The 12,809-nt window shown below is 43.7% G+C and overlaps 1 protein-coding gene and 1 non-coding gene across 2 annotated transcripts; both read left to right on the plus strand.

Moving 5' to 3' along the window:
* Positions 1-3,665: 3,665 nt before the first annotated feature.
* Positions 3,666-3,738, plus strand: TRNAR-CCU (transfer RNA arginine (anticodon CCU)). Its single transcript has one exon. It is a non-coding gene; the product is annotated as a tRNA-Arg (tRNA).
* A 627-nt stretch (positions 3,739-4,365) lies between these two features.
* FMC1 (formation of mitochondrial complex V assembly factor 1 homolog) lies at positions 4,366-7,962 on the plus strand. Its single transcript, XM_065883521.1, has 2 exons — positions 4,366-4,509; positions 7,668-7,962. The coding sequence occupies exons 1-2, from the start codon at positions 4,372-4,374 to the stop codon at positions 7,869-7,871; spliced, it is 342 nt and encodes a 113-aa protein (XP_065739593.1). The 5' UTR covers positions 4,366-4,371; the 3' UTR covers positions 7,872-7,962.
* The last annotated feature ends 4,847 nt before the right edge of the window (positions 7,963-12,809 follow it).

Here is a 12,809-nt window from a genome sequence, read left to right on the forward strand (position 1 = left end):
TTTTGCTTGTTTACTTGATTATTGTCTGTCTGCCCCTTTCTAGAATGGAAGCTTCATGAGTAGAACTCTTCTACTTGTGCTTTCCCTAGCATCTGGAAATGCCTGCCTCACAGCAGATGCTTAATAAAAATTCATCGAATGACAAAATATTTGCTTTCCCAGCCTCCCCCGAACAACATGGGAACATAACCCAGGCTATGCTAATTAGAAGTACTCAGCCCAGAACTCTGACTCTTAGGTAATGACTTAATCTATTCCGGCACAAGTGGAAGCAGAGGAGCCAGCTACTGCCAGTGTCCTGGAGCAACAGCTTTGATGCCATTGTCCAGCCCCTGTCCAGTGTCACTGTGTTAGCACTGCAACTGCAGCGACTGTGCCTGCTGGTGTTTTCACTGGACCAGATCTGGGACAGACTTTTAGGTGAGGTTTCTTGCCTGTGTAGCTTCTAAGCCTAGTGTCTAGCCTTACCAGGAAGTTCTGAGGATCACCCAGTATCTTTTTAATAAAAATCCCTTTTCTGCTATAAAATTTTTTTTTTAATCTAAAAAATAGGCTTTGGAGTTAGATTGCCTGAGGTCAAATACCAGCCTTATCACTGAGCAGTTAGTAAGGTTGGCTAAACCAAGAAACTGCCCTGAGCTTGTTCCCACATTTCTAAGTAGGTAAAATCCGAGTACTACCTCATAGGATTGTGGTGAGGGTCGCCTGTGAAGTGCCCCAGGACATAGTTTGAACCCTGGCAACCCTAGGTTATATAAGGTCAACAGAAGTGTTTTGTTGGACAGACAGTAGTGTTTTTAACTGATTGCTAACACTTAAAGGGGCATTGCATAAAAATTCTGGATTTACAACTTCTCTTGAAAAATCAGAAGCTCTGGCAACACTAACCACATTCCTACTTGCAACTAGATAGAGCTGAAAAGTCTAGCTCCTGTGCAGGAGGTAGGAACCCACCTGCCTGATTCACTCTTGTTTACCTGCCTGCTGTCTTCTGTAGGGCTTTGGGTATGTAGCCCTGCACTAGGAATATAAAGATTTTCCAAAGTTGCAAAATTATGAAGTTTGGCTAAATTGTCTCTAAGAACTTTTCTAGACTGATTTGGTTTTCTGTTGACACACAGTAATTCTAAAATTTAGTGGAATTTATTCCCAGACAGCCATTTTATCATCTTTAATGTTTCTTTGGGTTGACTGGGTTTAGCTGGGCAGTTCTCTGCTCCATGTGACATTGGTTGAGACTGTAGTCATTTGGGGGTGCCACTGGATTGGGACACTCAAGATGGCTCACTGAACATGATAATTCAAGCTGTCAGCTGAGAGGTCAGCTTGGCGTATTTCAGGACTCTTCCTGGGCCGTGGGGTTTTCACAGCATAGTAGTTAGATAAGAAGCAGATTGTGAAAGTTGCCAGTTTTAAGGCCTGGGACTCCAGAGAAGTCCCAGAACATTCTATTTTAGTTAAATCTGGTCACAAAGCCAGCCTAAGCTGGCTTTCAAGTGGGGGAAGGGTGAGTAGGATGAGTAATAAGCTTCACCTCTTGATGTAAGAAGCATCATATGTATGAAAGGGGAAGATCTTGGGGGGCCATCTTTGGTGACTAGTGGCTACATAGAGCTAACATTTTATGATTATCTATTTACTCTTGCTTTAGTGTAAAAATGGAAGAAAAGAATCTCTCTGCAGTTCAGTAAAAAGGAACTCAGAATTATGTCTTATTGCCCCTTATCATAACGTATCAACAGTTATTGAAAACCTACTTCCAATTAATTCTCCCACTTCCTCAGAGCTGGCTTAAATTTGCTACATCTTAGAAAGTTGGATAAACAAATTTCTACTAAGGGGAAAATAGCTGACAGCATTCTTCTTAACTCCCTGCATATTTGCCTTTTAAATATCAGACACTTGTGAATTACAGGGTGATAAAATGAATATTTTATGTGTGACAGGGAGAGATCAATTCATTCACATTAAGTCATACTGGTTTACTCTTGAGTTGATTCTGGAACTGTCAGGATTCCAGCCCACGTGAAAAATTGATCAAAGTTGGCACAGCTAGAGCTGGTGAACCCTGAGAGGGACCTATGAAGAGAGCCCCATGCGAATGGGGAGTCCGGAGTCTGCGCAGTTGCATCTTGGCTTGTGAGGAAGATGATGAAGCTGAGACACAGGTGATATAACTCGTAAAAGGTAAGATTACATAGAGAATCTAGAGGAGCCCACAGGAGGTGAAGTGAATCATTTTAACCTTGCCATGCTGACCATAAAGGCCTGGAGAAGTGTCTGACCTAGACTTCCCGAGAAAACTTGAAGCCCGAAAGGTGAATAGGAATATTAATGCGAATGGTTAAGATTCAGGCAAAGGGAATAACACAAAATGTGGAGGGGGGGCTTGCCTGGTCCTGGAAGATCCCACATGCTGCAGAGCAACTAAGCCCGTGTGCCACAACTACTGAGCCTGTGCTCTAGAGCCCGCGAGCCACAGCTACTGAGCCCGTGAGCCACAACTACTGAGCCCGTGTGCCACACTACTAAGCCTGCACTCTAGACCCCATGAGCCACAACTACTGAGCCCGTGTGCCATAACTACTGAACCTGCACTCTAGGGCCTGCGAGCCACAACTACTGAGCCCACAAGCCACAACTACTGAAGCCCACGCGCCTAGAGGCCGTGCTCCACAAGAAAAGCCACCGCAATGAAAGCCCGCGCACCGCAACGAAGAGTAGCCTCCACTCGCCGCAACTAGAGAAAGACCGCATGCAGCAACAAAGACCCAATGCAGCCAAAAACAAATAAAATTAATTAAATAAATCTATTTTAAAAATGTGGAGAGGAAGACAGAGAAGTTCGGCTACACTGAGCAGAGGGTGAGAGGAGATGAAGGTTAAGACACAGGCAAGGGTCAATTTAGGTAGGGTCCAGTGGTCTGAAATTTACCTTACGGGCAACGGGGAGCCACTGCGAGATTTTAAGCAAGGATTAGTCGGCTGAGACTCAGAAGTGACTTGTCCAATTTATTCAAATAGGAAAAGAAACAGAAAATTAACTCCTAATTGTTTATAATTAACTAATTCCTAGTGAATTAACTAATTCTAATTCCCTGCTATCCCATGGTTACCACTAACCTGCCAATTCAGAAGGCAAGATAACCGTTTCTAACTGGCCACTTGCTCTGCGGAAATGGCCTGTGTTTCAACCGGAAACAAAATGACCGCCACGCACGCCACCTAATGGCACGATGCAGCCAAGCCAAGGCCGGAAAGCCGCAACACCGGAAGGGGCCGGCTGTTTCCGGTGAAAACCCAACGAAGCACAAGCTCAGCGGGCGAATCTGGGAGATTCGGCTAGCGTGCCCAGTGCAGTCGGCTCCGCGATGTCGTATGCGCGCTTTTGCGCAGGCGCGGGAGCTACCGCGTAGGAAACGCGTACGCAAAACCGTGCGCGTGCCCGATCTCCGTCCGGCGCATCGGTGCTGCTTCGAGGGTAAAACCTTTGGAGCTGTGAGGCGGATATTTGTTCTCTTAACTACAACTCCCAGCATGCCTCGCACCTCATTAATGGTACTAAGTGTAGTTTCCTAGGATAGGTTAAAAAGAAACTGAGATGATGATGACGTACCAAGGAGGAAAAAAATTGAATACGTTGTTTGAGCACATTATTCACCGAAGCCCCAGTGGCCTAATGGATAAGGCATTGGCCTCCTAAGCCAGGGATTGTGGGTTCGAGTCCCATCTGGGGTGATTGTACTTTTGCCTTTAAAATAATAAAACTTTTTACCTTTCCCCCTTCTTAAACAATTATAGCGAAAAATGCAAATTTATTTTACTCTTTAAAGATGGAAAATGTATGCGTGGTTTTTCTAGGTGTTAGGCTACAGTTTGCGAGAATCAACACACTCCCATTTCCTTCTTCTGAGCCGTAACCCCATTAAGATTTCTGCTAAGTCAGCACGTTGAATTTTGACATCCCTTCTAGACATAAAATCTTATCAAAGTTTTCTATTTCAAATTGACACCCACTTCCGACGTGCCCTCATTTTCTCCAGAGTCAGCGGTCTGTCAGCGAATGGCGTCTGAAATGACGCAGTCAGGAAAGGAACTAGGACCTTCTTTTCCCTTGCCCGGCCTTTCTCCAGGCTCTTCAGTTACACTCGGCTTTCGTTTGCTTTCGTCTTAACACCTTAGGACGCCGCTCGGTGTTCGATTAATAACGCTCCGCAAAGAAGGGAAGTGAGACATTCCACTGTCCTGCAGTCGATAGGGGGAGCCGGCAGTCTGGTTCCGACCGTACCATTAAGCGGCTGAGCAAGGGGGTGGTGAGGGAGTAAGAGGGGAGTAGGGCGCCGTCCCGCGCCAGGCTCGGACGACGGGAAAATGGCGGCCTTGGGGTCACCGCTGCGTACTTGGCGAGGCCTTCTCCGAGAGTTGCGCTACTTGAACGCGGCCACAGGCCGACCCTATCGCCACACCGCGGCCTATCGGTACCTCGTGAAGGCTTTCCGTGCACATCGGGTACGGAAGCCCGTGTCCGGGGGCTCCAGCGTCCCTTTCCCGGGAAGGGAGGGAGAGTCGGGTCTGGGCAGGGTGGAGCGCGCCTGGACTTAGCCCTCATTTCTGAGGCTCTGGTTCCCTCCAAACAGATCGAGGACCGGCGGGAAGGCAAAGTCATCCTGGGGTGGAGCCGTCCCTGAGGATTTCATTGGCTGTCTTTGGCCTGTGTGGAGGGGAAAGTCAGAAGGAAGTGAAATGGCGGAAATAGAGAGGGACAAGAAAAAAGATGTCCTTGGTGGAGAGTGTAGCGTCACAGGCCACAGCATCTACCCAACACTTTCCTTCCCGGAGGAGAGCTATTCTGGGAACCGGTTTTTGATGCAGAGAGGAAATATTGGGCGCTTCTTGAAGAGCAGGACTACGCCGCTTCGGGGAATGGTGCCTTGCAGAGCTGAGCTAGAAACCTTTAATGAGGTGGTACTGTGAGTTACAACATTAACGCGATATGTGACCAGACAACAGTTTTTCCGCCTGTAGTAGATAAATACGTACATATGGGAGGCCTTCATTCTTGGAAAATCCCTTTGTGAAATCCGCACTCCTTCTACCCCTTAGGCAAGATCGGATGGAAGATAGTTTCTTTCTTCAAAAGGGGCAACTGAGGCTCGGGGACAGTTGACCTGTACAAGCACATGTATAGGAACAACTAGGCTCTAGGTTACTTGGTTCCCAAATAAGAGTCTTCCAGTTAATTGCTGACTTTAGAGTTCCTGATCTGGCTTGGAAAGAAGTTGCAGCCTTTCTCAGAAATAATAAATTGGAGAGTCAGCTTGGGCTTTAGCAAAGGAAACTTAGCGTCTTTTGAGCAATGTGGGAAAGGGGAGAACCGTCATCCTAACTCTTGATTTTCTGAGCCATGGAAGTTAGAATGCAAAATGTTAGAACTAAACTTAAACTAATTTATTTTTTTTGCGGTATGCGGGCCTCTCCCTGCTGTGGCCCCTCCCGCCGCGGAGCGCAGGCCCTGGACGCGCAGGCCCAGCGGCCATGGCTCACGGTCCCAGCCGCTCCGCGGCATGTGGGATCTTCCCGGACTGGGGCACGAACCTGTGTCTCCTTCATTAGCAGGCGGACTCTCAACCACTGCGCCACTAGGGAAGCCCTTAACTAACTTTTAAAAGGTCACAATATTAGGGACTGTTATGAACTTGGCTAAAAACGACGAATAAGAGCCACATGGGTGCTGTCTTTTAAGAAGCTTACAATCCACCCGAGGAGCCATATAACCAAGGACTTAGAATAAACAAGTGCTAAGGGAGTAAATAGACAACAGGGGTCCTGGCATACTGAAGGAGTAGGCTTTCAGTAGGAAATTCATTAACCAGGGACTTGAATAAATTAGAGTTAGCAAGTAAGTGGGGGTTGGGGAAGATGAGGTCCAAGTAAAGAAGGTGCATAACTGAAAGCCCAGAGGTGAGAGGAACTGACAGGTGAGAGCTGTTAAGGTTTAGGGTGTGGTGGAGGAAGATGAGGTAGGTGGTAGGCAGCAATTTAAACTTTATTGGAAATGTAATGGGAAGTCACTCTTAAGATTTTTAAGGTGACATGATTATAGTTGTACCTAATGGAGGCAACATTATTGCCCTTGAGAAGGCCTTGGTAATGGCTCTGAAATTCCTTGGAAATACACCTGAAATTCATGCTAAAAATTCCAGAAACACCACTCTGTGGAATGCATATGAGGATATGGGGAAGGGTTCTATTTCCTGCTGGCTCAGAGCTAACTCAATAATCTATGCCCATTTTCTGTCTCCTCTCCCTAGGCTGAAGGGATTCAGTTAGGGAGGGATCTCCCCTTTCTCCATAGAGAAAATACAGTTTCCTATTTCATTAGATCTCTTGGTCTCTTGTGGTTCATTTACTATGTTATTTTGCTGATCCTTGTCTCCTGACTCCTCTGATTCAGGCTGAATCAAGCTCAGTTACGTTCTGTCCTATACTAACATAGAATTCCTGTTTCAGATTCTATCAATTTAGACTTATATAATAGAAATGAATGTTACCCTTTGTTGAAGCTTGACATTAGTGTTGGTCACTCATAAATTTTTAATTATAAAAAGTTAAATTGATTAAAGCAGATGAATTTTATTTTTGAGCAGTTTATAGGTGCCATTTTCATATATGTGATCTGCAAATCTTAAAGCACACATTCTAGTTTTCAGATTCCAAACCTAGATATTCAAGTAAAGAAAGGTCAAAGAGAGACATATGTAGGCAGTGGTGTCCAGAGATTAACCCACACTTGAACAGGGCTCCCTAAGTCATTTGAGGCTATGCACACATCTTTGTCTTACCTTTCCTGCCCCTTTCTCACAGCCTCAGAACATAAAACTAGTCAAGTAAAGTCTGTGTACTAATTTAATCTGGAAGTTAATTATGATGAAGAAAAAACAAAGTTTGTAGTCACTTTGGAATGGGTATGGCATTTCCAGCTTCTAAAGGTCATCAAAATACAGATTTTTCAGATGAATAAGTAAATTGTGAGAGTGAGTATAATTAAGTAGTATGAACATATGCATATTACTTTTATTTATAAAACCTTCATTTTGTTACTGGTGAGGACAAAGCTATTTTTCAGAAAAATAAGTTTTTAATTTTCATTGAAATGAAAGGCATATGCCATATTAACCGAAGTCCACAGTCACATAAAATAAAGCAGCCCTTCACTTGTTTGAAGGGGAGAAAGTTCTGTATTTCATTCCTTAGGTGATGTTAATGATCAGTGACCTGACTATATTCCCCATCTCTGCCATTAACCAACCATAGAGCCTCTCTGGGCTTTAGTTCCCTCATTCGTTAAATGAGGGTGTTTAACCAAGAGATAAACTTTTATCCAGTATTAAAATTTGAGGACATGATGAAATGCTTCAGTGAAACTCTTTGTAAAATTCCTCTTTGATTACCAGGTGCCAGCTTTCCTAATCAGCAGCAGTTACAGAGTGCCTCTATATACGTACAGAGTGCCTTTATATATGTTATTAAGATACACAAACACATGTTTGTATGTCCTCTGCAATTTACTTTCATTCTAGAGAATGCTTGTTTAATAAATCTTTCTCTGTGGACCTGTATCTGCAGCTGGGCTGTTAATAGAATATCTGACCTTGCTACTTCTCCAGGTCACCAGTGAGAAGTTGTGCAGAGCCCAGCATGAGCTTCATTTCCAAGCTGCCACCTATCTCTGCCTTCTGCGCAGCATCCGAGAACATGTGGCCCTTCACCAGGAATTTCATGGCAAGGGTGAGCGCTCAGTGGAGGAGTCGGCTGGCTTAGTGGGTCTCAAGTTGCCCCAACAGCCTGGAGGGAAGGGCTGGGAGCCATGAAAATGGAGAGATTCCTTGGATGCTGCCTTCATACAAGAATTTAATAATTTCTATCAATATGTATTTATCATTAAATTTTTTTTAAAGTTTAGGGGTTTTCTCTGAAATTTTGTTGACTGAATTTCTCTGAAATTTTGTTGACTGAGGTTTTCTTAGGGAGGTTTCATCTTTACTCTTAGTGAATTTTCTGAAGTTCCTACACTAGGCTGCTTGATGTTCTTGATTTACTTTTAAAACTCTTTAGTTTTCTTTTTAATTTAAAAAGCAATACAGCCTATTAAGGAATTCAAATGGTACAGACATAAAAGAAAGCCCTCTTACCTTTTCCCTTGGCCCTCCCTCCCCTCGCCCAACCCCATTACCAGGTGGTAACGATTACTAACAGTTTGGTGGGCATGCTTCTAGATGTTTCCTATGCATAAACAAACAATTATACATATATACCTTTTATCTAAGTACACAAATATGATGTTAAGGTCCTGGTAGGAAACAGATGGCACACTCATACAGGGTTACTGAGGAGAATTAATGAAGGGATATTTATAAAGATGTGCGTTGAATTAAGGTCAACAAGACAGTGGGGGGCTGTTATCTCCCAAGCGTGACAGAGTTGACCCTTAGGTATAAGAACATGGCCACCACTCATCTGCAGGCTGCAGGAAGGCCAGGGAGAGGGCAATGGAATGAGCACACTGACCGCTCCGCTTCTGCCGTCTACCCTCCATGTCAAATTGCTCTTCCTTCTGAATTCTGTCTCAGGGTGAAGGGCTCTATAATGCACTTGGCTGACCAAGTCAAGAACTTGGGCTTCATTCTGTATTTCTCTTTCTCCTCACTCTCCAGATCCAGTCAGTAAGTTCTGCTTTTGCAAGAACTGTTAGCATCACTGTCTCTGTCCTAGTTTAAGCACTGGAAATCTTTTGGCTGAACTATTAAACTAGACTCCTAAGTGGTCCCCTTGCCTCTAAAGTCCTGAATTCCACAAATAAAAATTCTCTGTGAACTACCAATAGTTCTTTATCTGTGCCCCCTTTGTGGTATATGTCAATTTCTTCTGGTATTGTAATTGTAGACATATAATCTCTTTTTCCCTGGACTGTCTGCTCCTTTAGAGTAAGGATGCTGTCTCATTCATTTCTGTAGTCTATAAAGTGTCTTCCACAGTGACTTACATAGACAATTATTCAATCAGTGTTTTGAATGCAAGTCTCAGTTCTACTCACTAGGAGAACAATCTGAACAGAAATAACTCCAAGCACTTCAAAACATCATCTCTTCTAAGAGATTAACATTAGAATAATAGTATTAAGAGGTCAAAACAAGCATTTGTTCAATTGAACTGATCAAAAAAATAAAAATGTTTAACATACTATTTCCCCCTGTGTTATTTCATGGACATGGGTATATTATTATCTGAAGATGTTTTACTTTGCTAAGATGAAGAAAGCAAAAGGATTAGGATAGATTGATGTTTCGATTCCTTTAGTTAAAATATTGTGTATATAACAAATAACTTTTTTTTTCTGGCCGAGCCGAGCAGCTTGTGGGATCTTAGTTCCCCGAATAGGGACTGAACCCAGGCCACAGCAGTGAAAGCACCGAGTCCTAGCCACTGGACTGCCAGGGAATTCCCATAACGTTTTTAAAGAAAGAGATTTGAGGCAGAACTGCCGAAAAGGGTAAGAAATACTTATGGGCTTGCAGTCATATAGACCTAGGCTTTAATCCCATCTTTATCATTTACCAGCTGTGTGATCTTGGATAGGTTAGTTGTCCTGAGCTTGTTCCCTCTTCTGTAGAATGAGAATGCCAACAAGGTGGTTGTAATAAGTGAGAATAATGTTTACATAAAACATTTGCACAGTACATAAGTGCCTGACAAAAAAGAAAAACTTCTTTTCTTAAACCACCGCACCCTTATTCTTTCACCATGAACCCGTCCTCTAAGCCCTATTGCCACAAGTCTTCTGAAATACAGACAACTTATTTCCCATGGTTTAAATGATTTGTTCAGGCCATTTCTGTCTTTATATAATAACCTGGACCATTCTCTCATCCAATGGTCTTACCATCTACCAATGTTAGAAATAGACGGAATTGACTCTGTATTAGTGATAAACTTTCTATACTGGGAATGTCCTAAAGGTAGGGACTCCTGAGGTTTTGGCACTGTGTTAACTCACTATAGTTTTTGATGTGGTACATGCTTTATCACATTCCTTTGCTGTCTCTTCTGACTGTCCTTTAACTTCAGCTGCTTCCTCTCACTGAATTCTATTAGTATTTAAATATGCTCAAGCCTCTTCCATCTAAAAACAACTATAGTTGATCCTTGAGCAATTTGGGGGATTAAGGGCACCAATCCTCCACAGAGTCAAAACTCTGAGTTTAATTTATAGTCTGCCCTCCACGGTTCTGCATCTTTAGATCCAACCAACTGCGGGTCGGGTAGTACTTCGGTATTTATTATTGAAAAAATCCACGTATAAGTGGACCAGCACAGTTCAAACACATGTCAGTTCAAGGGTCAGTACTCAGCTTTAACTCAAATATCTTTTCAGCTCCTATCTTCTAACTCATTCCTCTTCGCAAACAAATTGAATGTTTTCAATGAATTGAATGAATTTATTCAGTGAATTGAGTGAATTTTCATTTTCTACATTTTTTTAAAAGTCTTTATTGAATTTGTTACAATATTGCTTCGTTTTATGTTTTGGTTTTTTGGCCGCGAGGCATGTGGGACCTTAACTCCCTGACCAGGGATAGAACCCGCACCCCCTTCATTGGAAGGCAAAGTCTTTTTTTTTAATGTTTATTTATTTATTTATTTTCTTATTAGTCATCTTGGAAGGCAAAGTCTTAACCATTGGACCGCCAGGGAAGTCCCCACATTTTTTAAACTTATATTGAGGTATAATGTACATATAATAAATATACAGGTGAATGAATAATGACAAATGAATGCATCTGTGTAATAACCACACCAATAAAGCTATAGAACATTTTCATTGGACCCCAAAAGTTCCCTTGTGCCCATTTGCAGACAACCCCCCTTCCCCACACCTGGTCCTAGGCAACCACTGACCTGCTTGCTGTAATCATAGATTAGTTTGGCCTGTTCAAGTATTTCCTCCAAATGCAGTCATATAGTATTTACTCTTTTGAGTTGGCTTCTTTTGTTCAGCGTACAGATTTTGAGGTTAATAATCCATGTTGTTTCATGTACCCATTTTCTGCATTTTCCATGACCATTTATTTTATTTTTTTTTTTTTTTGCGGTACGCGGGCCTCTCACTGCCGCGGCCTCTCCGGGGCCTCTCCGGTTGCGGAGCACAGGCTCCGGACGCGCAGGCTCAGCGGTCATGGCTCACGGACCCAGCCGCTCCGCGGCATGTGGGATCTTCCCCGACCGGGGCATGAACCCATGCTCCCTGCATCGGCAGGCGAACTCTCAACCACTGCACCACCAGGGAAGCCCATGACCATTCATTCTTAATCCACTGCAGTCTGGTTTTTCGCCCTCTATTAGAACTGCCTTGCAAATTTACAAATGACCTTCATGCCACTAAACCCAATGGATCATTCCTTGCTGACTCGTAGGGAGTATTTGCCACTGTTAACCTTTCCTTCCTTTTCTCTTGGCTTTCATGATACATTCTCTGCTTTCTTCTCTCATTGTAGGCATTTGTTGGTGTTCCTCATGTTCAGACCTAGGTCCTTATCTCACACTCTACATGCTTTCCCTGGGTGATCACCTCCATTCCAAGGCTTTAATTATCATCAACAGGCTAACTCCAGTCCAGGCCCCCCTGCCAAGCTATAGACCCGTCCAGCGGCCAGACACCACCACTTAGGTGACTCAAAGGCATCTCAAATTCAGTGCATCGGGCTTCCCTGGTGGCGCAGTGGTTGGGAGTCTGCCTGCCGATGCGGGGGGCGCGGGTTCATGCCCCGGTCCGGGAGGGTCCCGCGTGCCGCGGAGCGGCTGGGCCTGCGCGTCCGGAGCCTGTGCTCCGCGGCGGGGGGGGCCGCAGCGGTGGGAGGCCCGCGTACCGCAAAAAAAAAAGAAAAGAAAATTCAGTGCATCTAAAATGGAAACTCCTCATTCCCCCATAAAATCCCTGGTATTCCCTGTTAGTTCATTGACATTCTCACTTAGCCACTTAAGTCGGAAATCTGAGTTATTTGAGACTGCTTCCTTTTCTTCACATCCTCAGCTAAATAATCACTAAATTAGATTTTACCTCCTAAGAATCTTGACTCGCTATTGCTGCTACCCTAGCGCAGACCTCTTATCTCCTGCATCTCTTCTCTGAACCACTGCCCTCCCTAATTGGTCTCGTTAAATCCAAATTGCGCTTTTCAATCAATCCATATTCCACTATGTACAGATCTGATCTTGTCTCTCTCCAGCTTACAACCCTTCAAGTTAAACTTTAACAAGGGCCTGCAGGATCTGGCCCTTGCCAAATATCTTGAGCCACATCTCTACTCCCCTTACATTTGACAGTCTAGCCATACTGAAATTTGGTTCTAGGAGCCATGGCTTTCTTTCAACATTCTGCTGTGTGTGGCTTGCGGGATGTTAGTTCCCCAACCAGGGCTCAAACCCACGCCCGCTGCAGTGGAAGTGTGGAGTCCTAACCACTGGACCACAAGGGAAGTCCCCCAGAATTTGAATTTTTTAATCTACATTTAAATTAACAGGAACCATGTTTATAAAATTTGATGTTAGGTATGTATTCATGCCCCAACGATAATTGCAGTATTAAATTTTACTATATAGCCTTTACTTATTTACTATATTAGTTTATAAATTACAGTAAAATGCAGAGTTGTCTGCTCTGGATGGCTAGCAAAATGTATGCTACTTGTACCTATTCTAATTTTTAATTACCTCGTTTCTAGCATGTATAGATTAAGAGTTTATACTGTTCT

This window comes from Phocoena phocoena, chromosome 9 (assembly GCF_963924675.1).
Source record: "Phocoena phocoena chromosome 9, mPhoPho1.1, whole genome shotgun sequence".
Lineage (NCBI taxonomy): Eukaryota > Metazoa > Chordata > Mammalia > Artiodactyla > Phocoenidae > Phocoena > Phocoena phocoena.